This window comes from Tympanuchus pallidicinctus, unplaced genomic scaffold (genome assembly GCF_026119805.1).
Source record: "Tympanuchus pallidicinctus isolate F22 unplaced genomic scaffold, pur_lepc_1.0 scaffold5, whole genome shotgun sequence".
Taxonomy (NCBI): Eukaryota; Metazoa; Chordata; class Aves; order Galliformes; family Phasianidae; genus Tympanuchus; species Tympanuchus pallidicinctus.
This window is the reverse complement of record NW_026294769.1, coordinates 43,082,925-43,109,614: the sequence shown is the minus strand read 5'-3', so window position 1 is coordinate 43,109,614 and position 26,690 is coordinate 43,082,925. Positions and strand designations below refer to the sequence as shown.

The window sequence follows — 26,690 nt, the reverse complement described above, 5'->3', positions numbered from 1 at the left end:
TGTATTCAAGAATAAAGACATTATTTTGACTCACAACTGCACGGCATCATATACTGGACAGCTAACACCTGTCCTGCTTTCTCCTGGACTGAACACAGACTGAGGAAAAGCAGAGGAGCACTGTGTGATGCTCAATATTTTGCCCAATGAGACAGCTTCTGCTTCTTTAGCCACCCTTCTACCACCAAGAATGATGTGGAGACCAGTTTCAGAGACACAGAAGAATGAAAGCTTTGTTCTACCACACAGACATGACAGAAGTAAAAATCAAGAACTGCACTGTGCCATATGGCTCATACTCAGGAATCACTAGATACCATCCATGAAAACGTGGCCTAGGTAAAAAACATTCTTTGCTCCTTTTGTCTTATTTTGCATGTTTTAGTCAAGGATGAATAACCAACAAGATCATTTACGTTCTCTTTTCTATCAGCTTCAGTAAAAGTGAATTACCTCTGTGCTTTTCTTTGCTAATTTCCTTAGCTTTTCATTCCATTCTTCTTTATCCCTGAGATACTGATTGTAGTCCTTGTTTCTTTCAAGACGTAGTTTCTCCTAAAACAGACATTGAGAAGTGAATCAATTTTGCATTTTGAGTAGCACAACTTAACTTAATCTCTTCACTTTATCCAAGAAATAAAGGATGTTTTTGCAGGGCACCATAAAGCCTGCAGAAACTGCAGACAGCTATGAAAGCTGACAGAGGGGTATATCCTCCTAGGCTGAGAAACTAACATCATCCTTAAAAGCTAGTAAAACACCCAGCAGAAACATCAGTATGCTGGGTGACTGCACGTTTTACCTAGCAAGAAAACAAAAATGCAAGTGCATTTTACCAGAAAACAAAAATGTGTTACCCTCTAAACATTATCTGCAGAGAGGCTGACTATTTAGCAGGGCACAACAGGACACCTTCTGGCTGCTTTTAGTTTCTACAGTAGCAGTGCATAAATGGATAAAGAGAATACAACACACCTCTGCACAAAATCTCAACGGAATGTCAAACTGCTGTTACAAAAAAAAAAAAAAAAAAGAAAGAAAAAAATCCCAAGTTCAGATGTCTTTATTTTCCACAGAATTAACCAAAAATATTTTTCCACCATTCCCAAAAACTTGAAGCCAACTCAATCTAGCACAAATACATTCTTCTCCTTCCCCAGGCATTTCACTCTTGCTGCCTCCCTTTGTCTTCACACTAATATAATTTGGGGGACTTGGGGCTTCTTTGTAATGCTTTTCATTCATTTGAGGTCTCATGGCTCCTCAGAAGCCCAAACGTTATTGTCAGGACAAAAGAAGGCAGAAAGAATTTATAAGCACAGCCATTATGGGAGCAACACATTCCATAGCAGAAGTCACATGCCAGATTACAGTGACTGTGTAGCCACAAACACAGAGCAAAAACGTAACTCTAAAACAACACAGGTTTAAAAAAATATGCATCTACAGAGCTAAGAATGCATCAACAGTCCAGTCATCCTCCAGTTCTTTCCCTTGCATGTTGACCAGGGTTTCAGTGATCCTTATAAACCAGTAGTAATCAACGAGTCAGCAAAAATATTTAATAAATGACAATATTTCTGCTGTTTCAGTGTCATGCATCAATTCATAAGAAAGCACAAGAAAGGAAGAGGTAATATAAAGCAAACTGTGTGAGGGCCTCAAGAGTCAAGTGACCCCCATAAGACAGTTTTAGGCCTTCACAGAAAGATATTATGCTTCAGCACAACGGGTCAGAAGTTAATAAAACCACACATGGGTGTTGCATCTTTGTGCCTAGCCTCCACCAACATCCAATAACAGAGACCGACCTGGTTGATACATTTCTCCAACATATGAAAACAAAACTAGACATCTCAGGTTACATGTAAAGAATGTGTGTTTTTCATCAAATACATTAGTACAGTTCTCTCAAAGAAAAAATGAATGTGGGAAAACTGTACTAACAGTAGGCAATTTGTGAAATACCAGATCAGCTTTTATTTTACATTCCTGGATTTAACTGTTTAAAATAATGATCCCATGACAATAAGCAGGTAGTGTGCAGACATGTAAGTGTACAGTGAAAGAAATCAAAACAAGTTGCATATAGCAGAAAGTATACTTTCTGTTAAGCAGAGATATCACTACAGAAATCACTGTAAGATAATTTGAAAAGTATTTGCTTATCAACAGACTGGAATAAGAGTCAAAAATTAGAAAAGTATCCACAAGAAAAAACAGTGTCTTTTAATTAATTGCTATGCAGGGCTGGACAAAAACAAGCACAAGCAGGAGAGCTTTTAAACAGCTCAAGTGCTCTGTAAACGTATGCAGAAACAATTTTTGTGTAACAGTTAAGACATCTGGGTTCATTTTCAAGTTGCACATCATTTAATTTCCTCCAGGCACTCACCTTGGCAGACCTTCGCTCATCAATAGGAAGAGATAATCCCTGAGTATAAGGATCTACTTCACCTGTAGTCAGGTAATTTTTCTACAACGAGGAAGAAAGAAAACATAATTCACTATACTTTAAAACACTCAATCTCACTTGCTAAATAGCTGGCAGGAATTGTAGTTGCTGAAATGTACCTCATCAGTTCAAAGAAACAAAGACTGATGATAGCCATCATACTCTGAAGATGTGGGATTTCCTCAGAACAGATGAAGTGAAGTCAAGGAATACGGAAAGTGAAGGGCTTTGTTAGTTCCACGCTTTAAGTTTATGTTTGAAAGTGTTCACTGCACTTTCCTTTACACTACCTCAAGGACTATTTAGTCTCTGCATATTAGAAGATAAACACATTAAAAATACAAAAATACGGAATTTTTCTGTAAAATTATAAGCAATAGAGAATTTTTCCAAGACGCTGCTCTACTTAAGATGAAAGATTAATTTTTCCAACTAGAGAAAACGTTGGTCTCTCTTATTTTAACCAACGGAACCCATGCTAATGCTAGTCACTACTCTTCATATCAATACTACCTGTTTGCAACAACAGCAATCAGCAATATTTCCTGATAACAACTCACTACCAAGCCTTCTCATTCCTTATGGAACATCAGCTACTTTCTCAATGAGTTTCCAGCAGAAAACACGATGGCGTTGTTTAGCCCAGCTCCCTGGGCCACAGCATGAGAACTGTAGAGCTGGCCAAGACATCAGCACTTCCAGTCAAACACCAAGCAACACTGGAACACACCTTCAGTCTCGAAGCCTAGTTGCCTCTACACCACTCCTTTACTAAAAGCATCCTCAAACCATTCTCAGTCAATCAAATGATGTTTTATAAATACATATATTTAAAAAGCTCATTTATTTCCATGATTTGGACTGATGAGGGGAATTAATGGTATTGCTATAGGTATGGTATTTTACTAGAATGGAATCGTCCTTCCATTATCTATGCTGTAACTTAGCTTAAAAGCTTAGAGTAAATAGATAAGAGTTCTGTGTGCTCTGGAACAAAACCCTGCCATTATGACTTACATTCCACAACTACACAATAAAAGATTTAAGGGATTTAAGCACCATGCAAATATTCAAACACAGAGACAACTATATTAAGACGGAGAACTAAGTTACATTTCCTAGAAAAAAAATAAGTTATTTTACCTCTTCCTCAGGCTTTACAAGCTTAATATAGCATAACTGAAAAGCTTAAACATCTAAATACGTAGAAAACAGAATTCAGTTGGGAAGATAATACTAAAATTCAACTTAAAAATGTTATTATTCGGGCGCTTTGGTGGGAATTATTAAACTGATTAAGTTTTCATACAACTTTCTAACTTCTGAAGTTTCAGATTAAACAAGAAACAACAATTATATACACATCCTTTCAACTAGAGGTTAAAAAGCCTGCTCATCCTGCTTTGCTATTGTAATTCAGGAATTCCAGAGCATACTTAATGTAGTTACTTTGTTTCACATGCAAGTTATCCACAGTCCAAAAAAGAGCAGCCACTGATTTTCTACCATGCTACCTTCTGGTCCTTTACTGAAGTTGCTTAATCTGAAAAACCTGGATACACAACATTAAAAATGTGAAAGTTAACCATTATCATGCATGACAGCACAATGGTATATAGAAGAATCACTGCAACTGTAGGCAGCTCAACAAGATGTGCCTCTGGTTTTGTTTTTCTCAAAATACTTCATTCTGGCATTCTGAACTACTGGCTGGCTCCATGCTTTCTAAAGCACCACTGATGAGATTGCACTGTAATTCCAAGAGCATTTATAATATTTCAGAGCTCACTATTTTTCCTCATCTTTATTATGAGTTCAGATATACATACTTAACATCTACCTAATGTATGCCTTGAAGCAAACATCTACTAAAATAAACTTCTGTGCAGTCAGCATTAGGCAGTAACAATAGCAAATGCAAGGGACAACAGAAATCAGCAAGTGTTTTTAAATCATAATAATGGAAAATAATAAATAAGCAACCATTCTGCACAATACAAGCAATGCAATGAATCACAACTAATCACTACAGCACGAACAAAGACACAAAGCACAAAAAAATAATGATTTCTTTTTTAATTCAGAGGGCTTGAAGCTTTCAAACAAAGCAAAAAGCTACTAATTGAATAGGGGAAAAAAAAAGATATTGCAGGCACCCTACCTTTCTTTTTGCCTGCGAAATACCCTAAAATCAGGGAAAAAATACTATTCAAAAAAATGCCTTCTGTTCACAAACATTTGACTTTGCAAGAACTGATCATTTTCTTACAGCCAATCCATTATTTCATTCTAAGAACTAAAGGCACTGATTGGCATTTTCAAATGGAAATTATTTGCTTCCTGATTTTTTGTTAGTGGGACCTGATACATTAAGAAGAGATACAGAATATTCCCAAGATAGGACACTTCATACATACCATTTCCATTTAAAATTATTACTGTTGCAGATAATCAATCCTGCTAAGCAGAGCATGGAAGCTCTTTTATCTCTAAACTAAAAAGAAGCCAGGAAATGGAGTCACTTAGAGGAATTACAGACAGCAGAATAAATAAGTACTTAAGAATGATACTTTAGAAGCATGTGATATTTAAATTCTTCAGTAATAAGAAAGCAGTAAAGAGACAAATAAAGGAATTTAGAATACTGCTAGATTCTAAATGGCAATGAGATCTAAAATCTAAAATGTATTTAGAAGCCTAAAATATAAAACCCTTCTCAGCGGCGACACTTTGAAAGTACTTTTATTCAAAAGGTCTTTGAAACCTTTTGAATAAAACCTTTGAAATTCATAACAAGTGCTTTCTTATCACAAATTTCTCACAAATCTCTTACCATTTAATTCAATTAAAATGACTCTCTTGCAAAAGACTCATTGAAGTCAGACAAGCAGACAAGAACCACTACCTGAGAGAGATACCGCCTATAATCTTGTCGAAGTTCCTCTTTCAGTTTATGCTTCTTTCGTTCATATTCTTCTCCGAGAGGTAAACTCCAGCCATAGTCACCTGAAAGTTTAACTCTGATAAACATTATTATTATTCTACCATTTGGAATCAACACAAAGCACATGCTGCAAAACACACACCTGGATTTTAATCAGACATGACAAAACATAAAGATTGATGCAGGCAGCCAGTACAAAACAAACAAAATTAAAACCCACCCTCTCTGTGATTAGTTGGATGGAAAGCATGCTAGAAAAATTCACTGTTTGGGGGATATCAGTTTTCCTCTAGTGCTTGTATTTTTCTCTCCCCACTGGAATAAAGGAGCAAATTAATTAAAAGAGAGTATCAACTATCTACAATATTCAGGTTATTCTGACTTGTTTCTTTTAACGAGCGTTTCAAAGGAAATCTCTCTTCTTTCACATGTTACTCTACAAATCACTGATATTTTAGGCACTGCTAACCACACAAGATGAAATATGCTGAACTAGAAAGCAGCAAGCTGCCCATTCAGCATGAAACACATGAAATCCACATTGGCTTCCATACAACTAGAAGGAATCAAACTTCATAATAATGATATTCAATTTTTCTTTCCACTTCAGTGAGCCATACTTTTTTTTTTTTATTTAACAGACTCAAAACACACATTTAGTTCATTTCAAGAGTTACTGTGTAACCTTGTTACAGCTGCACTCTTAAAATACAATGCTGTGGAAGTTGGTTGCTGTTCCCAGAATACATTCATCTGTTTTGTAAGAAATATGCTCTGCCCTAGCAGACCACTTCTGCTGAGATTTCCATCACTTCCCACAGACAAAAAACACACAATAAAAGGACTGCAACTTTCATTTTAATTGCCTGTTGTTTCCCTGAAAGCATTTCCACTTCTTTAACACAAAAAGGACAGCGTTTAGAACATGGAAATAAATGAGGTACAAAACCTAGGAGCGTATACATGAAGAAAAAAAAAAAAAGGATTGCCTACCAATCAAGAGGGGACAAAAAAGCTCTAAAGTTGTCAGGACACGTCTAAACTACAACTAAGCAGTTGTGCCTACAGAAAGGAGATGGTATGATAAGGAGGGTAGGATGGTGCAGCACAGAATAAAACAGAGGAAAGAACACTGCCACACATCCACAAACCAAAATCACAAACGACACAGAGAAGAGAAAGAAAACAGAATGATATACATGGGAAAAGAAACCCAAAACCCACAGCTGTGATTAAGAAGTCCAGTCACAACACATTCAGAAATCTAATCATTTCACTGGTCTTGGAAGATTCTTAACTCAGTGCTTGCTCTTTCCTGGATAATGTATGACTGCATTATAACAACTTTTATCACAAAAGCAACAAAATCAGTTTAGTACTCTATGCCTAAGAGTTTAATGGATATTTGGCATTTGCAAGAAAAATTACTTTAACTTTGTTTGTTTTAGCCAGGTCTGAGTGAGCCTTGCAAGCTGCGAGGCCAAAAGAAAAGGCATCCTTACTTCCCTGGCACAAAGCACAGAGAAAGTGCCCTTCAACAGCAAGATGACAGTTCAGATGAAAGATGGACTTTCAAAGCTTTTGCTACCAGTACCTCACATAACAGGAAAACATCAATCGTCTACTGAAGACTAAGCAGCAATTTTGACTTGCTTTTTTCAAATAACACTACTTCTGGAAAAAAAGTGTTTTGCACATTTTCCTTATTCAAATCCCAGAAAAAACAATAATAATTACAAACAATTCCACACAATACCAAGATACTTGAAAGAATAAAGAATCAGTATGCACTTTAATGTTTTAATTAAAAATCCAAAGCAGTAATTGCTTTCCAAAAATTCCCACAGGTAATCAAGCACTACTTAAACCACAAGATGCAAAAATATATACTGTACCTAAAGGACAGTTCTGTTGACTGTTTGGAGGTATGTTTTCTTTAGACATGGAGATGAACATTTTGCCAGTCTCAGAAAGCTTCTCTGATTCCTTATTCTGAAAAAAAAACAAAAAACAAAAAACCACCCACATCATCAGAAAGAAATGTCCCAACAACATCATTAATGTAACATCATTAACAACATCATTGATGCACCTGAGAAAGGAGATTAAAAGTAAGATTTAAGCACATGGAACAGGTTATAAATCTCACTGATTCTATCAGAAAAGTAGCTTCTCCTCTACAACATAGAAATCAGCTCAGTAAGTTTCACATCATAAGCTATTTCAACTGCTTCCACATGGTTTCCATGTATTATCTCTGTTTTCTGTGGGAGCTGAATTGATGTACTGCACTCTGACTGATACCATGAAGCAACTTCAAGGTATTTCAGGGCAAGATGAAAGTACCTGCTCCCTGTAACTACACTTTCACCACACACCTTCAGACTTTATCAAAACACAGGCTTGGAAACATTCTCCTCCTCTTTATCTTGTTTTGTGCAGTGGATACAAAAATGCAGGCAGCCCAATGACTCTGTAAGAAATAACTTTCTTAGGAGATGTATTACAACTAGGTAAAAACATTGACATTACCCACATAAAGGGAAAGAAATTCCAATAACCTACCAAAACAAAACCAAGAATGAAACATTATAAACGCGTTTAAAAGCTTAAGCTATTTGGGGGTATGTCCACCCACTTTTATTTTTCCTTTTAAACTGAGGATCCAATCCAAGCTGCCTGAGAGTTACAGTAGCCAAATAATTTAGATGACAGCTTCTTGCTAAGTACTGTTTAAAAAAAAAACCTAGATGGTGATTTGCAAATTAGAGAAGATGTACAGCTTTAGAGTTAGGTGCTAAGCTTTCTAACAGGAAAACCATGATAAGAACAGATTTTGTTGAACTGATTGGACTCAGTAATTTATTCTTTTTCTGTTTCGTAGTTTCCTTACCAGAAACGTTAAGGCTATTTTTTTACCTTCCATCCCCATCCCACCACCCACTCTCTTGGAGTGGGCAGAGAGCAATTCCCTAATTGGAAAATACAAATGTTACTGCGTATGCTTGGTGGCAAGCAGCTTATAAAAAGATCTACCTAAGTACAGATAAGAAGTATGTATGATAGAAATGGGTTTGACTAGATGAATCATTCATATATGTGTGTGCTTTAACAAAATATACAGCTTTAAGAGCATACTAAAAGCTTAAAGTGAGACCCTAGAAACGTGTTTAAATTCAGAGAAGCTAATTAATACTCTTACCCTTATTTCCATGTAAGGTGGATCATTTTCAAGCTCTGCCTTATCTTGTGCCAACTTGGCCTTCTGATCTTCAATAAACTTTTCTAAATCTTCTGCCATCATTTCTAAGTTGTAGGAAAAACACATTTGTGTCAGAATACAGAAAAACAAACAAACAGAAAGCCAGAAAAGACACACAGGAGCTGGACAGCATACTGTTACTTTTTGTATCAATAAAATAACAGGAGCAAGAAGAATAGCTACCACCTTGCAATAACGGTACTGCCATGGATACCAGGCAGCACTGCCTTTAATCAGACACGCAGGAACAGTTGATTGCCTCCTCTGTTAGCTGATTGCCTCTTCTGTGCATCTCACCTATGGAGCTGAAAGCTCTTCAGGGTTGAAATGTTAGCATCATTGTAGTGCAACTTATTGTGCACTGCTGCTGCTAGACAATTTCATAACAAAAATTAAAAGTGAATTAAATCAGTGATGGTGGAATGGTACAGAAGTCAGGGCACATCCTCAGGTTTCACACAGCTGGTTTGGGTAGTTTATCAGAACTAGAAATGCTGAAAAGCTGCACACTGCATAGCCATGGGGGAAGAAAAAGAAGGAAAAGAGTCACTGCATTCAAGCCCACTCATCCTAATCTCAGCATTTCCACCAACTCCACTGAAGAAAGTCATGTGAAACCATGCCAATGGATAAAAAAAATCCTGTGTTATATTCTACTCTTAGAGGAAGAATGAAGTGAGGAGGAAATCAAGATCCTTAAGCCACTCAAATGCTAACCCCATAACTTCAGCAACGCAATTGCTTGTGAAGGCTTTCATCAATCCCATCCTATCCAGGTTCTAAAGCACAGACTGTACAGCAGTTTAAATAAGGCTAATTCACTATCTTGCTAAAAATTATATTAAGTAAACAGTAAGTCCAGAGTAAGAAGATATTAAACAATTTCAGGAAGAACATCACAGAAATTTAAAAATAAAAATAGAACAACCAGGAATAACACACACATACACACACACAAAGCCCAGGAAAATAAGACATTAAGCAGGAAAACATAATACAGTGCTCAGGGAGAATGTGATTAATGCTTACTATGAAAATCAAGATCAAGATAAGTGATGTCAAAATTGGAGCAGGTAAATAAGTTAACGTGCAGTTACTTCAACTTCAGGAATACAAGGAATGCATCTACTTGAACCGTCATGTCTTACATGAGCGCTCCCTTGGATTGAAAATCTGAACTCTGATATTGTTACAAAGGAGGCAGAACTAGGACATCCCATTTGCAAGCCCTAGTGGTAACACGGGACAATCACTTCCAAAAATAAATTCCCCATCTGATTTATGCTAAAACTTTAATCTCATTACTTTTGCACAGTGATAACAGATCAAAGGTGTCTATAAGACAGTAAGATTTGAGGCACTGATGAGCTTCATTGAGCCTATTAGGTTACATAAGAATAACGAAAAGCCTGTTCTGAGTGGATAAAATAACTTGTCATAGAACCATAGAATTGCTCAGGTTGGAAAAGACCTTAAAGATAATCAAGACCAACCTCAACCTAACCAAACTACCCTAACTCTAACAGCCCTCCACTAAATCACGTCCCTGAGCACCACATCCAAAAGGCTTTTAAACACATCCAGGGATGGTGACTCAACCACCTCCCCGGGAGTCTATTCCAGTGCTTAACCACCCTTTCTATAAAGAAGATTTTCCTGACATCCAACCTAAACTTACCCTGGTGTCACTTGGGGCCATTTCCCCTTGTCCTGTCACCTCTGAGAAGAGACCAACAACTCAAATCTAGTAATATATAGTAAATAGTAATTAACTTATTAGCATCAGCTACAAAGTGCATCATCCACAGGAGGAAAAATTCCCACATGAAGGAGTGTAAGCTTTATGAGACAAGAGAAAACGACAGATTAAACAGCTGCAAAGATTTACTCGTCACCACAGAACACCTCAATCCTAAATAAAAGAGTATGCTGTTGGTTTAGCAATGTGTCAGAATGAATGATGTGAATTACCAGATCCTTGCAATCATTCCTAGTGATTGCAGCAGGTTCAAAACCAGGCTTGAAGACATTGCTCAGTGGGTACCCTGTGCAGAGCAGGAGAGGACCATGTGGTAAACACTGAAAAATCTAACAATAAGCCACAGGTCTCCAGAATTACATGGTACAAGTGACAGATGTGTCAAGGTATTCAATATAAAGTATTTTGTAAATGCTATTAAAAGCATATATATTTTTAACAGCAAAGATCTGCTGATTCTTCCTTCAGCCCTATCTTAAAACTTGTATTTGCATGCCCAAGGCACAGTATCATGCAAATGAAAATTAAATTAAACTTACTATTTGTTCAGCTGTTGCTGGGAAAAGTCCTAATACATATATATATTATATATTTTTAATTTTCAAGACTGTTTAGCTTGGTTTTTTTTTCTATAACCTATCATTTTTAAAATGGAATTTTTCATAAAAGCAACTCTGAATAAACAAAAAGCCAGACAGACATCACCTTAGTAACACAGCAAGCAATGGAAAGCATAGATACATTCAAGACAAAAAAACATGTCCTAATGCCAGAGACAGACATTGGATCTACACCCAAACGCAATTAATAATGCATGTCTCCGTCCTCGAGACATTCAAGCCGCCTGTTTGTATATGCAGCACCATATTGGCATGTGCACTGTGCATCTCTTTCATTACTTAGGAAAACATGCACTGTGTTCCTTTTTACCACGGAACCATAGAATTGCTCAGGTTGGAAAAGACCTCAAAATTCATCAAGTCCAACCACAACCCTTCCCCTTGTATTTCTTCAAGACAGCGAGGCAAGGATCTAAAATCAGCACATGTGATCAGACAGATTGCGTGCTGTGCTATCATAATTCTAAATATCCAGAAAACCTGACAGATGGCCATTCTCCTCCACAGAAACTGCAGCAAGGGTGGCAGGGGAGTGAAGTGCTCCAAGAAGCTCCCGCGTGTGACGTTCAGCAACTGCACTTACAGGCACACTCACAGTTACCAGACTCTAACTAAAAGAAAAAACAACAAACATGACTTTTCCTAACTGTGAAGGCAACCATCCATCGAAACAACAAGCCAATGAGTTCTGTGAGTCATTTCCCCTCACTTTAAGACCTCACCTACATTTGCAGACCACGTCCCACGGCCCCAGAACAAATGAACTGGAGGAAGCCCTGAGGGACGGCTGACATTTGTTGCTCCAACAGCGCAGCCCTTCCCGACGTGGGCGGCCCCGGCACCCCCGCGCCTCCTCACGCCGCACCCGGAGCGGGGCGGGGCTGCGCGCCCGGCCCCTCACGGCAGCGCTACTCCGTTGTCAGGCAACGGCCGTACAACAAGCGGCTCCCACCGGAACGCCCCGCCGCCCCCACATGGAACACGGAAGCCCGCTCCGGCCCCGCGCCCCCGTTCCCTGTTCCCCGCGCCCCCATTCCCTGTTCCCCGCTCCCCGCACGGGCCCGTCCCGTTACCCGGCCGCTCGCCCCGCGGAGGACGGCGAGGTCGCCCGCTCCGTTCACAACCCGGGGCGGACGCTCGGCCTCCGCTCTGCGGAGTTGGGAATGGGGCAAAACGGGGCGAAACATCACCGAGCACCGTCCCGACCGCTCCGCCGCTCACCGGCGCTCGCAGCCCCGTCCGCCTCCCGCGCCAGTTGCCACCTCCCCGGAAGCCGGCTGGCGGCTTTCTGTCGCCCCGGAGGGCTTTCTCGTTAGCGCCCCCTGCCGCTGCGGAGGACCCGGCCCGAGGCCTGCGCGGATCGTACCGCCACCTCCCCGCTCCGCCCAGTGAGTCGCGGCCTGGCTCGGGCCGGTGCGACTGCAGGGGCGCGTTGAAGCGGGCCGGGCCGGGCGCGGGGCGCGATGGCGGCGGCGAGCGGCTCGTCAGGGAGCGGGATGGCGCAGAAGACGTGGGAGTTGGCCAACAACATGCAGGAGGCGCAAAGCATCGACGAGATCTACAAGTACGACCGCAAGCAGCAGCAGGAGATCCTGGCGGCCAAGCCCTGGACCAAGGAGTGAGAGCGGGGCCGTGGGGCGGGCGGGCGGGCGGGCGCGCGGCGGGGCCAGGGGGTGAAGCGAGGCGAGGCCCTGAGCGCTTCCGCGGCCTCTGTCCCGCTGCAGCCACCATTACTTCAAGTACTGCAAGATCTCGGCGCTGGCCCTGCTGAAGATGGTGATGCACGCCCGCTCTGGGGGCAACCTGGAGGTGATGGGGCTGATGCTGGGCAAGGTGGACGGAGAGACCATGATCATCATGGACAGCTTCGCTCTGCCGGTGGAGGGCACCGAGACCCGCGTAAACGCGCAGGCGGCCGCCTACGAGTACATGGCCGCCTACATCGAGAACGCCAAGCAGGTACGCAGGGGGGGGGTATGGCGTGACTCTTACCTTCTTGCCTTCTGAAGTCTGAAAGCGCGGTAAACTTCTCACTTACCGAAAGGTAGCAGAAATGTAACTGGTGAGTTGGGCAGAGAAGAAACTGATGAGCTTCAGTGAGGGCAAGTGTAGGGGCCTGCACCTGGGGAGGAATAACCACACACATCAGTACAGGTGAGGGGCTGACCTACTGGAGAGGAGCAGGTTCTGGAGAGGAGGGGCTGACCTGCTGGAGAGAGATCTAGGTGTCCTGGTGGACAGCAGGTTGGCCATGAGCCAGCAGCGTGCCCTTGTGGCCAAGAAGAAGGCCAATGGGATCCTGGTGCATTAAAAAGAACACAACCACTAGGTCGAGAAGGGTGATCCTCCCTCTCTGCCCCAGCGAGACCACATCTGGAGTATTCTGTCCGTTTCTGGGCTCTCCAGTTCAAGAAAGACAGGGAGCTTCTAGAGAGAGTCCTGCAGAGCACCACAAAGATATGAGGGTCCTGCAGCATCTCCTGCATGAGGAAAGGCTGAGAGAACTGGGACTGTTCAGCCTGGAGAAGGCTGAGGGATCTCATTACTGTTTGTAAATATCTAAAGTGTAGGAGTCAAGTGGATGCAGCCAGGCTCTTTTCAGAGGTATGCGGTAACAGAACAAGAAACAACAACAAAAAATCTGCAGCACAGGAAGTTCCATACAAACATAAGGAAGGACTTTATCATAAGAGTGATGGTGCCCTGGAACAAGCTGCACAGAGGGGCTGTGGAATATCCTCTGAAGATATTCAGAACCTGCCTAGAGATGTTTTCCTGTGTGAGCCACCATAGGAAACCTGCTTTTGGCACAGGGATTGGGCTAGGTGGTTATCCCCAGAAGTCCCTTCCAATCCATACAACTATGTGATTCTGTGAGATATTAATCTGCGCTGTGGCTGATGGAGAAGCCAGCATGGCATATGAGCACTTTCTGGCCTGCTGCTGCCAACACACAGCACTCTGACACTGCAAATAAGCACTGAAATCCCTCAAACTGTCCAAGCTTAAATAGTTTGAGGCCCAGATCAAAAATCAAACCTTTGATTTGCTGTTAATCCTTGAAGTATTTTAAATCAGCTGAAATTGTAGGGTCCTTACATAGTGCAGGTAAAGATACAGCTATTTGGGTTATTTTGGAGAGGCGTGCGTATAGTCACAGCTTTCCGTGGGTTTAATGAGGTTTAAATAAATTAGGCTGGATCATGACTTCAAAAGAGAGTAAATACAGACCAAAGGTAAATATGTTGTGAGGCCTGTGGTGGGTTTTTTTGAGGCTTTTTAAAAAATAATTTATCACACTTCTTTATGAGAAAATTCTAAAGTAGTTATTTAATGTAGTTAATTGTATCTGGATACTATTAAAGTAATGATTTTAATACTATTGTTGCTGAAAGGTGTAGAAAATGAAAGGGTGTTTTTGTCTGGAGATATGTTTATAGATAGAAAAGATGTCTGAAGTATAGAGCATAGCATTGGTATTTACATACACAGTTTAGTTCATTCGACTTTTAAAACAGCCCAGGTTTATATGGGAGTATTCATCACATGAAAATCAAGCAAAAATAATAACTCAGCTTTGCTGTTGCTCTGGCAGAGTGCATGCTGGCTGCTTTACATCTGAGGTTGGCAAGCACTTTGTCCTGGAATACCTCTTTTTAATATTAGATTACATGTTGATAATATCCCTCCGCGTAAGTGCTTTACAGAAGCTCATGTTGCAGTTACTCGCTCCTCCACAGGCAGGATCTGATGTTAAAATGATTAAAAGAATAAAGTCATTTGTTTCACCGATTCAAAAATAAAGTAAATCTTCCGTTCAGTAGATACTGTGTTCTGTCTCTTAATAGTTTCCAGATTTAACCTTCCTGGCACGCTCAGTATTTGGCAAAACCAAGCAGCTAAATGCATTGAACACACTGCCAGGTAGGCTGTACTGAAATAGTTTCACTCAATATTGAGCAGCCAGTACACAATTCATGACCAGTTACAAAAAACTAGGTGCAGTGAGTGTTTATTCTCCTTGATGAACCACGATTTTTGATTTTGTTTGGGGTACTTGTAGAGATAGCTCAGAGTATTATTTGGAAACTTCTGTTATGAGTTTCTTTGAGGCCAAAATCCCCTAAAATAATCTTTTGGTTTTCAGTGCGTACTGTGTACTGTGGCAATGAATTCTGATACTTCTGGTCTCCAAAAACGTTCAAGTTTCTGTTTCTTTAAACCTACCAATGATCTCACTGTATGCCTCTGAAGTGTGTTTCTGTACTAAATAGTGTTCATTCTCTGCTTGCTTCCTATACATTATATGCATTTCTACATACTGGCATCATCTCCACTCTAAAAAAAATCCCACACTGAAGAGTCCTGGCTTACTTAATCTCGCCCTGTGGAGCCTCTTCTGTACTTCAGCTGTCACTGAAGTTGTTGTCACTAAGTTCTTGGAGTTATTTGTCTTGAAGTAGCGGCTCTGACAGCTGATACTACAGATCGTACGATTTCTGGAAGGTAGTTAAGCAAAAGAAGGTGTATGTTGAATATTTAAAGTTAGCATGCGGGCTGTGTGTTATGTTCCTTTTATCCCCTTGCTGCGTTGTAGTGTGCTGGAAGGCCCAGTAGAGGGCTGCCCATGCTTTACGAATGAGGATCATAGCTCTGCATTTGTTTTCCTTCACCGCTGTTAGGTTGGTCGTCTAGAAAATGCAATTGGCTGGTACCACAGTCACCCTGGCTACGGCTGTTGGCTCTCTGGGATCGATGTCAGTACTCAGATGCTTAATCAGCAATTTCAAGAACCCTTTGTAGCAGTGGTGGTAAGTTCTGTCTGATAGCTCTTAAACTGCATAGCAAATTATGTTGAGAGGGGAGTCACTTCTAGATTTTTGTCCATTAGCAGTCTAGTAGTGTGTAGTTTGCAGGATGGAAGTGTTAGATCTAAATCTTAAATTGTTATTACTGCTTTTGCGTTGCTGGCCACATGCTGGTCAAACTGGTAATCTTGTTCATTGAGGCCATTTTTGCTTCATTGCTCCAGAGGATGTAGTGCTGTACAAATCTATATGCTGCTCTTAGTTTGAAGTTGGTACTTCTGCAAAAAAATGCTTTAGCAATCCATATTTAACCTCTTGCAATGTAAGAAAAATTTGTTCTCTGTGTTGCTTGTTCTGAAAAGTGAATAGATTATGTTCACACAGTTCTGTTGCTTTGAATCTAAAATGCCTTTTAGCTGAAATAAGTGGCATGGTCAAAAGTAGAAAGTGTGGGAAGTCTTTGAAGAAAAAATCTGAAGAAACTGGGCCCCTTCAGGCTGCAGATCACATTTTAAATCAAAATAAAACTTACTTTAAGTACAACTTGTGCAACTATTGCTGCTGAAAGAAATAAAGGATAAAAGACTGAAATTAGTCAGAAAGAAGGGATATAGGTAATGCTAGAATTCCATTAGACAAGGGTAAATCACCCTAAGAAGAAGTATTTCTACCACATGAGTTTCCCCATGTTATGACAATTTTAGGGATTCAGAACATTTCCTTTGGGACTTCTTTCTGTTTTCATTTAATCCTTTTTCTTTTTTTTTCTTTTGAAATGAGGCAGAACATCACTAAGTTTGTTCTCAAGGAGATTCCTTTGCAATTCTTCTGTCTCTTCCACCAAAGTACAGCAGATCACAAGATCTTTCTTAGCTCTAGTAAGATTGTGATGTGTTGTAAGATTAAAATGTGGATTTTTATTCTGGCTTGTTGCTTGCTCTAAGTGCAATTTCTTTTCAAGTATTTGGGAAAATGGTGAAATGGGTTTGAAAAATGGTCCTTAAAAAGCCCATGGATATCAACTGAAAAAATAGTGCTTATGACTAAACAAATAGAATTTGCACTAATTATGTTTCTGAAATATAATTGCTATTAATTCTAATAATTCATTAAATGTTACATAAGAAGCATTACATTATTTTTTACAGATTGATCCAACAAGAACAATATCTGCAGGAAAAGTAAATCTTGGTGCATTTAGGACATATCCTAAGGTAAATACTTAAAATTACTTGCAGTGTGATCAATAACCTCTCTTTAATTGATTGGTTCTAAAGATTAGTGCAGTTTGATCATCTGACAGATAAATCTGGTGCACTGTATCACTGTGCATTCATAATGACTTGATTCTATACTGGTTATTGTGTGAATATTGACAATGTTTAGAAAAGTTGAGTTCTAATATGTTTTTCAATAGATTTTTGTCAGTCTTAAATCAAATAGACTCTCTAGATAAAGGAGCTTTCCTGTCATTCATTAATGTATTAATGTTAATTTTTTTCTATTATTTCTTTAGACCTAACATACCTGTGAAATTTGATCTCATACGTTGTAATCTGCTTCTCATTTTAGAAAAAACATTTGAAACTTTCTGTGGTTACCTCTTTTAGATAAACACTATGAACCTATTAAAAAAAAAACAAACAAACCACCACACAAAAGAGGTGAATTAGCATGGAAAGGTTAGGCTAAAAACTACGAAATCACCAAAATATTGAAGATCTGGATCTCCACATGCAGTCTTACGGTTAGATTTCTGACACATGTAATTGTTATTTTATTTCAATCTAATAAAGCTAAAGTATAATTGGAAGTTTAATTTCCAGTTATCGTTGACATGTCAAGAACATTCATCTGTCATTCAGTAAACCTGTAATAACTGTAATTGGCAAGAATGTTTATGAGACATTCCAGTTTGCATTCAACATTATTTTAGAGTTGAAAAATATACAGCAGCTTGACTTTGCACAATTTGTGTTTCAGAAGAATATTCACCTCTGTTGGCAAAACTACTTCATGAATGCCATATTTTGAGCAGAGAGTAGAATCCTGCACCTGGGAACCTCTGTAGAAAATGCACATGAGATGGGTATTTTTAGGGAGTCCTTGAATTGTTTTGCAAGCCAGTCAGTAGCTGTGAGGGTCAGCAGCTTAGCTAAATAGGTAACTGAAGTTTTATCTATCTGTAGGGCATATGCAGGGCAAGTATGTTTCCTCCCACTTCTCTTACCTTCTGTCTTCCCTCCAAAAAGGACCAAAATCACTTCCCAGAACAGGAAAACAAGTCTTGCATTAGAAGCTGTTTACTACTTTGATCAAAAGAAGAAGAAAAAGATCAAATCATAACTTGCCACCCTGTTCACTTCCAACGGTTTTTGACAGACCTGCAAACATAACAACTTTTAGTAAAGCGAAATGTAGACCTGAGATGTAAGAAAATTCCAAATTTCAGGCTAGTGGGGGAAATGTCATCTTCCTTAGGGAAGTGTCTTTCTTTGCATAAATCAGAATTTTTGTGACGTGCTTTTCAAGAGCTTAGTCCTTCTTTAGAAGTCCCAGATGTACTGTGTCATGTTTGCCCTTTCTTTGTTTAATTGTAGGGGTACAAACCTCCGGATGAAGGTCCCTCTGAATACCAAACTATTCCACTTAATAAAATAGAAGACTTTGGTGTTCATTGTAAACAGTAAGTAACATAAAAATGACCAACTGCAGCACGAATTCTCAGTTTTTGTATTTAGCCTAGTGATTCACCAAAAACTGCATTTCTTGGTATGTTTCAAATTGTGACATTATTTGCTGCATTAACCACTGTTGATTTTGTGGAAAAGTGTATCATTTATCAGAAGATCTTCTACAGGGGAACTGTTTTAAAGATGAAGTTTCTTTTAACCTAGTTGAAAGAGCTAGCAGATGGTTTACTTATAAGGAATGGTGCTTTCTTAGGGCAAGGAGCACAGAGTCAGATGTAGATTTAGCAGCAGGGCTGCTCTTCTGAGTAACAGCAACTGTAGTGCATACCTTTATCCTGTGTCACTGTTAACGTGGCTGCAGGTTTTCAATCATATTGAGTTGTTTCTCTCTGTGGTGAAGTGGAGCTGTTTCAAGGGATAACATCAGTAACAGGAAGAATTACTGCTTTTTCTCTCCCACTAGTATAGTTTCCATGAATTTTAAAGGCAGTTTAAAGATAGTTCTCCTATCTCCCAGTCAAGTGTTCCTTGCTTCATACATACATGTACTTACTTGGAAAAGCATTTGTTTTGCCAACTCAGTCCCCTGATCAGATCCAATTTGTTCTTGCTGGTTAAGCTAAGGTGGAGTGGAAGGTAGAGGCAGATGGTGGAGATGCAGTATTGGGTTGGAAGGAGTGTTAAAGACCACCCAGTTCCAACACCCTGCAGAATTGCCACCCATTAGATCAGGCTGCTCAGGGCCCCATCCAGCCTGGCCTTGAATGCATCGAGGGATCAGCGAGAGAAAGATGGGATTGCTTCTTCCATTCTGGTTTCGATTCCATCTTTAAATGTTTGACAAGCCCTACAGTTTAAGGAACTGTGCACAGAAAGCTTCTGAGATCTCATTGATGCCATGTAGGCTCATGGATATGGTGTAGGCCATTGCCTCTTTTTTTCCATGGTTTTGGTGCATGGATATCTATTCTCAGTGCATTTATAGCTGCATGCAGAGTCAGAGCCTCGAGGGATGAAGAAATTAATACAACTGAGAATTGATTTTCCTGTACAAATTGAGAAAAATCCAGAACAATAACTACACAGAAATCTTTGTAGAACTGTAATGATTCTGTTGTTGCAGAATAGTCCTTGTATGGGCACTGCCCATAAACCAACGTATTTATGTGTGAGAGGAAGCTGTGTTTTATTGTTCTGTATTTGAAGTGGTCAGTTTGGGAGAATTCATTTGCTTATTTGGGGGGTTTTGTTGTGGAGTTTACTGTTGTTTTTTGGGGTTTTTTTGTGTGTTTTTTTTTTTTTTTTAAGTTGGCAGTGCTAACATTTACCATCATAATCTCCATCTCAGGAAGCTGGCTTATTTTGCAGGCTACTTCTTTTCATCCAAAGTAAATATTTTCCAGTCTTCCCTAGAAAGAAACAGCAGTCACAGAAAAAGATGGAATTAAAACTGGAATTTTGGCACATTATTGAACTACTGATTACAACAGATCAGAGTGATGCTTCCTCTCAATAGTATGGGTAGTTGCACTACAGATTTAAAATGTAGCCAACTTGAATGATGATACTCACTGTTTGGTAGTCTAGTCACTACTAATTGTTTCACAGTAACAGTAACTTTCCATAGAAATTAAGCGCTAATAGTGCTGAAGAATTTACTGATCAAAATAAAACGTAGCATAACTTTAATGTTGCTGTAATTCATCTACACATAGCTCAGGTTTCTGTCTACTTTGTCATCTCTTATTAATTGCATAGTACCAGTGAAGTTTGACTTTAAAAACAAGTATGGTATAACAAAATTATTTGTCCATTAGTAACATTTACTGCTATCAAATGTTCCTAATTGAATTTGATGCAAGATATGCAAAATTAGTGATTTATTATTAAAAAATTACAATATTGAAGAGGCATAGACAGCAAGGTTGGAAGAGACCTCCAAGATCATCTAGTCCAACCATCCACCTATCACCAGTAGTTCCCACTAAACAATGTCCCTCAGTACAACATCCTCACATTTTTATTGAACACCTCCAAGGTCAGTGGATCCACCACCTCCCTCGACAGCTCGATCCAGTGATCTGGCCACTTTCTCAGAGAAGAAATATTTCTTGATGTCCAACATGAATCTCCCCTGGCACTACTTGAGGCCATTCCCTTTAGTCCTATCACTACTTACATGGGAGAAGAGGCCTACCCCCACCTCACCTCAGTTTCCCTTCAGGTAGTTGTAGAGAATGATAAGGTCTCCCTTGAGCCATGTTGTCTCCAGACTAAACAATCCCAGTTCCTCCAGCCACTCCTCCTAAGGCTTGTGCTGCAGACCCCTTACCAGTTTTGTTGCCTCTCTCTGGACACGTTCCAGGGCCTCAGTGTCTTTCTTGTAGTGTTGAGTACAGAGGGATGATCTCTTCCCTGCTTCTGCTGGCAACACTATTTCTGGTACAACCTAGGATGCCATTGGCCTTCTTGGCCACCTGGGCACACTGCTGGCTCATGTTCAGCTAAGCATTGACCAATACCCCCAGGTCCATTTGCTCTACAAAGTCTTCCAGCCATTCCGCCCAAGCCTGTAGCATTGCTTGGGGTTGTTGTGGCCAAAGTGCAGGACCCAGCATTTGGTCTTACTGAACCTCATCCCATTGGCTTCAGCCTAGCTATCCAGCATGTCCAGATCCCTCTGTAGGGCCCAGGCAGATCGACACTTCCAGCCAGCTTTGTTATCTGCGGACTTACTGAGGGTGCTCAGTGTTCTTATCCAGGTCATCGGTAAAGACACTGAAGAGGACAGGCCCCAGTACTGACCCCTGGGTAACAGCACTCATGACTGCTCGCCAGCTGGATTTAGCTCCATTCACCGCCACTCTCTGGGCCTGGCCTTCCAGACAGTTCTTTACCCAGCAGAGTGTATCTAAGCCATGGGCTGCCACCTTCTACAGGAGGATACTGTAGGAAACAGTGTAGAAGGCTTTGCTGAAGTCTGGCTAGACTACATCAGCAGCATTTCCTCAACCAAAAGGCAGATCACTCAATCATAGGAGATGAGGTTGGTCAAGTTGGACCCACACTTCATGAACCCATGCAGGCTAGGTCTGATCCCCCATGATGTATGATCTCCCTCACGATCATCTGCTCCATAACCTTTCCCAGTATGGATGTCAGGCCTGTAGTTCCCTGGATCCTCCTTATTGTACAGTGCCTCATTGCATTGCTTTTACAAAATTAACAAAAACACTTGCAGTCTCTTAAATAAAACAGCAGTGTGTATAGGGGTTGTGTAACCCTATATTAAGGCTATATATGAAATAATTACAAAACATCTTGTAGAGTTAGAGTTGGAAGTGGGAGTAACTTTTTTATTGTTCAATACCTTGAATTTCTGAAGGCACTTGTCACTAGTAAGGACTTTTTCAGATGGATATCATTTGGGTGTTAGAGCCAAACAAGATGTATTTATATGGAATTTTATTGTGTGCACGTTTGTTTTTAAAGGTATTATGCATTAGAAGTATCTTACTTTAAATCATCTTTGGATCGTAAATTGCTTGAGCTTTTGTGGAACAAGTACTGGGTGAACACTCTCAGCTCTTCTAGTTTGCTTACTGTAAGTACCATAATATGCTATTATGTGCATATGTCTGTCTTAAACATCTTTTACCTATGTATCCCTTTACAGCCCTGCAATCAATAGGATGTCTTAAGGTAATGCATTGAATAAGTAACCATTTCTACTGCTGTTTTTATCTGTAAATACCTAACAGGTGGAACTGTTAAAATGAGGTTGCAAGATATACGGAAAGTAGGCCTTCAGGGGGACAGCAGCAACAGCATCAAAAGCTTCCTTCTGCAGAAGCCAGTTTGAAATCTTCTCCCTTAGCCAGAATGAGAAGTTTTACTTGCACTTTCTTGGTTTCATTACTTAGGAGTGGCTGGAAAATTATAAGAATACCATTTCAGTTTTTAAGTAAGTTTGAGTGCTTCTCAGATGCAGAGATACTGTTTTGTCAGCCACCACTCACGTAGCAGTTGTGTTCTGTGGTACATAAATTGCAGATAGAGGTTAAAATGTGCAGTACTACAGACTCTTTTAGATGTTGTTCTTTTATTTTTCTGTATAAATGTTTGAGTTTATAGCTTAGAACTCAGAAAGGTAATTACTTGCTTTCTCCTAAGAATGCTGACTACACCACTGGCCAAGTCTTTGATTTGTCTGAAAAACTAGAGCAGTCAGAAGCTCAGCTTGGACGGGGCAGTTTTATGCTGGGTTTAGAGACTCACGATAAGAAATCAGAGGACAAACTTGCTAAAGCAACAAGAGACAGGTAAGACAATGCATGGATGTGTTCTTCCCTGAAAAAAGTGTTAAACTTAATTATCGAGTCCTTTGTAGTAACCAACCAATAAAATCATATCCTGGAAAGCTATGGATAGGAATGAGAGGCTCCAGATATGACCAGTTATTTTTGAAAGTTTAAGAAACACTTGTGTAATACTTTCATTTAAAAATTAAGAACTCCTGAGGTTGGGATAAGGTGGAGAAGGGTGAGCACCTTCAAGCACTGATAAAAGGTGGTAGCCCTCTTCCCCCAGGATTTTGAGGGATTTTTTTGTTGTTGATCAGAAGACCACAGAGCTCATTTTCTGTTGTTAACATAAGATGCCCTAAATTGCTAAACAAGTTCCTGGAACTGGTCTTTGTGTGTCTAGATCCCATCAGTTTGCATTCAGAGCTATTGGCAACAATGGCTGAACTGGGGTGTGTGACTTTTCCTCCCTGGACAGTTGTGGAGATTGATGGGGTTATGGGCACCCTGAACTTCCAAAACAGCTGAATATCTTTAAATAAAATGACAGTTCAGTTCGGTCTTTAGCCAACGTTGAATTTATGCTTGTTTTTCAGCTGCAAGACCACCATAGAAGCTATACATGGATTGATGTCTCAGGTTATTAAGGATAAACTTTTTAATCAAATTAATATAGCTTGAAGTGCATCGCTAGCTGATACGAATCTCCAAAGCAGAAAAAGTTATGGTTTCTTTCACTTGGACTTGTTCAACTTGGGAAAAGGATCTGAAGTGGAAAATTATTCATTTAAATTGTAGTACTTTAATATTTCCCACCTGTCCGACCGGATTTAAAGAATAAAACATTCTGAAATGTAGTGTAACTTTTTGTTCTTCTCCATAAAACACAACCAGTTTTGAGAACTGCTCCAAAAGGAAAATAAATGTCCCTCACTGGATTTTGGTCCGAAGTATTTATCTCAAGTATCTAATTGTAATAAAACAGTTTTAAAAATGAACAAATGTTTTGGGGGTTGAACTTTTTGGCAAACATTTATCACCTGTTTTTCTTGCTGTTCCAAAGAAGTGTTGTGTCCACTTAGACTGGATAGGTGATCTATGCAATATAAGAAGTTGGGATCTTAGATTTTGTTTCTGTGTTTAACATTTTAATGCCATTTGTTTATCGTTTAACAAGTCATTAAATGTAATGGCACTATTACTGGTTTAGTTTTATTGCTCCTGCCAGAAGTGGTTTCTTCTATGATTCTATGATTCTCACTCCGATGGCAATATTCTGCTCCTAGCTTCACAGTTAAGATGAACCTTTTTCATTTCTAGGTAGCCAAGTTACAGACAGTGAAACTGTGAAACTACCATGAGGCTCACACAGTGTGACTTTTCTCCTGCTTGTCTTCTATTGCTTGACATGGTCACTTGTTGGCTGCAAAGGAACCTAATGAAAAAAACCCAGTATCTCTGAAATATGAGTTAGCCTCGTTTAGGGCCACAGATACTGAAATGCATTAATCATCGTTGTTGCCTTATAACATGGTGCTGCTGCACAGCTGATGTAAGTTTGTTTTGGAGGCTTTCATACTGCATTTCAATAAGTCAAGATGTTTGGATTTCTTTTAAGTTTTTATCCTTAATCCTGAGTTTCCTGGGTTTTTTGGAATGTTTACTTTTGGGATAATTTATAACATGCTTTGTACAATATGCCATTATGCTTTATACCTTAAGTAACTAATATTCCTTTTCAACCTTAACTGTGCCTTGATGTGGGTTTTGTTTTTGTTTTGGTCTGGAAATTGTAATAGCTATTACTCATTTGGGACTTTTCATTCCAACGGATTCCAGTGTGTTTGAAGCTAAGATGCAATTACACAATGGGAACATCATTCAGCAAGGAAACACAGATACCCTGAAGCAGAAATTCATCAAGAGTTTTAAAGCAGCAGCATCCAGCAGTTCAGGAAGAATGCTTTAAATTGGAGCTAGTCAGGATTAGATGGGAGGACAATTTTGTTTCTTCCAGCATGGCAGTGGTGGTGGGAGGGAGGAGAAAAATGTGTTATTTCAGTATTTGGAGCTGTTCATTTTCCTGAAAATGGCAAGAGCATGCATGGAACAAAAGCAAATGAAACTGCTAACCTTATGTTCCCCTGTATTCAGCACTGGTGAGGCCGCACCTCGAGTACTATGTCCAGTTTTGGGCCCCTCACTGCAAGAAAGATATTGAGGCCCTGGAACGTGTTCAAAGGAGGGCAACAAAGCTGGTGAGGGGTCTGGAACACAGGCCATATGAGGAGAGGCTGAAGGAGCTGGGAATGTTCAGCCTGGAGAAGAGGAGGCTCAGGGGAGACCTCATTGCTCTCTATAACTTCCTGAAGGGAGGCTGTAGTGAGCTGGGGGTCGGCCTCTTCTCTCGTGTCATTAGTGATAGGACCAGAGGGAATGGCTTCAAGCTACGGCAGGGGAGATTCAGGCTGGACATGAGGAAGTATTACTTTTCAGAAAGGGTGGTCAGGCACTGGAACGGACTGCCCAGGGAGGTGGTGGAGTCACCGAGCCTGGGGGTGTTCAAGGAAAGGCTGGATGTTGTGTTGAGGGACATGGTTTAGTAGGAGCTATTGGGAATAGGTGAACGGTTGGACTGGGTGATCTTTTAGGTCTTTTCCAACCTTGGTGATTCTTTGATTCTATGATTCTATGTTCTTTTGTTTTTGAGCAACATGAGAGTTATTAATAGTTGTTTGCCTCACATTCACATCAGGTTGGAAGAACTTGGTATTGATACTGCAGTAACATGCAGCTCACACTAGGGATAACACCTCTGTTCAGTGTCAGCCTGTGTTCTAGGAAACTCCCCTCACTCCAGTGTCTCTTCTGTTTTTACAAGGGATGCTCATTTTCTTGGCCTTCAGAAGTAGTTTGCATGCACCATTTCAGACCAAAGAGAATAGAATGGCCTGGGTTGAAAAGGACCACAATGATTATTGACCCCCCTACTATGTGCAGGGTCACCAACCACCAGACCAGGCTGCCCTGGCCTTGAATGCCTCCAGGGATGGGGCATCCACAGCCTCCTTGGGCAGCCTGTTCCAGTGCGTCACCACCCTCTGTGTGAAAAACTTCCTCCTGATTGAACTTCCTATTTAATAGACAAGGCATAGTCCTGCATCTCTATCACTTGTGTCTTGGCAAAACGTTGACTGTTTGTTTTCAGACATTCTGTTTTCACATCACCCTTGTCCTAAATGTACTAAATATGATTAGGCATTAGTAAACCTGTTTGTTTTCTGCCCTTTGGTAAATGTTTGTGATAGGGTGAGGTTTCTGGGGGGATCAGAGCTTCAAAATAACCTTGGTTTGTTACCTTCTTTTTGCTAACTGTATTATTTACTTTCTCTTACTGCTCTGCTCCAAATATTCCAAGTCAGAATTGGACTTTCATTGTGCTACTCATATAGTATGTTAATATACAGTATTTGAAGTACTAACTCAAAGCCTTAGATAGGAGATTTTTTTAATATCACGCAGTAAATTAGTGTACGATAAAATAATAAAAGCAAATACCAGACCAAATCCAAAACCAGCCAGAATTTTCATACCAGCATTAGAGTTTGAGTTATCATTGTTTTAAGGGTGCGGGTGCTTTAGAGGTGAAAATGACTGAAATTTGGGGTGATAATAGGTAAGATTAATTGCTTGCACGTAAATTTTTTTCGGGTGGTGTCAAGTCTTGAAGAACAGTCATCAGAGAACTCCAGTTAGTTGGAGAATTTTTCCAGAGTTAAAAAACAATTATCCTGAACCTTTAAGGAATTAATGAAGCAAATTGTTCCTCAGGGTATATTTTTCTA

General features: G+C 40.0%; 2 protein-coding genes across 15 annotated transcripts in view; one reads left to right on the top strand and one right to left on the bottom strand.

Annotated features, from left to right (window-relative positions):
• CSPP1 (centrosome and spindle pole associated protein 1) overlaps positions 1-12,352 on the bottom strand; it is a 53,326-nt gene extending 40,974 nt beyond the window's left edge. For 7 of the 14 annotated variants that reach the window (XM_052704877.1, XM_052704888.1, XM_052704884.1 and 4 more), the window contains exons 1-7: positions 12,262-12,352; positions 8,602-8,705; positions 7,295-7,391; positions 5,361-5,461; positions 4,617-4,640; positions 2,396-2,476; positions 454-555 (exon numbers count right to left, since the gene is read on the bottom strand). In XM_052704877.1, the coding sequence (XP_052560837.1) occupies positions 454-555; positions 2,396-2,476; positions 4,617-4,640; positions 5,361-5,461; positions 7,295-7,391; positions 8,602-8,703 (507 nt within the window). In that variant the 5' untranslated portion in view covers positions 8,704-8,705; positions 12,262-12,352. Of the gene's footprint in view, positions 1-453; positions 556-2,395; positions 2,477-4,616; positions 4,641-5,360; positions 5,462-7,294; positions 7,392-8,601; positions 8,706-10,339; positions 10,567-10,632; positions 10,830-11,520; positions 11,652-11,762; positions 11,864-12,261 lie in introns of those variants that run through there. The other 7 variants (XM_052704885.1, XM_052704892.1, XM_052704879.1 and 4 more) reach the window with 6 other exon arrangements.
• A 74-nt stretch (positions 12,353-12,426) lies between these two features.
• On the top strand, positions 12,427-23,702 carry COPS5 (COP9 signalosome subunit 5). The gene is made up of 8 exons (XM_052704931.1): positions 12,427-12,658; positions 12,765-12,999; positions 15,723-15,851; positions 16,997-17,062; positions 18,449-18,534; positions 22,034-22,145; positions 22,715-22,863; positions 23,442-23,702. The coding sequence occupies exons 1-8, from the start codon at positions 12,504-12,506 to the stop codon at positions 23,524-23,526; spliced, it is 1,017 nt and encodes a 338-aa protein (XP_052560891.1). The 5' UTR covers positions 12,427-12,503; the 3' UTR covers positions 23,527-23,702.
• The last annotated feature ends 2,988 nt before the right edge of the window (positions 23,703-26,690 follow it).

Bases quoted from the DNA above. Each gene is read 5' to 3' on its own strand.
- COPS5 (XM_052704931.1), top strand. From the start codon at position 12,504: ATGGCGGCGGCGAGCGGCTCGTCAGGGAGCGGGATGGCGCAGAAGACG. The intron at 13,000-15,722 runs GTACGCAGGGGG...CACCGCTGTTAG, and splicing joins ACATCGAGAACGCCAAGCAG to GTTGGTCGTCTAGAAAATGC. The intron at 18,535-22,033 runs GTAAGTAACATA...TTGTTTTTAAAG, and splicing joins TTTGGTGTTCATTGTAAACA to GTATTATGCATTAGAAGTAT.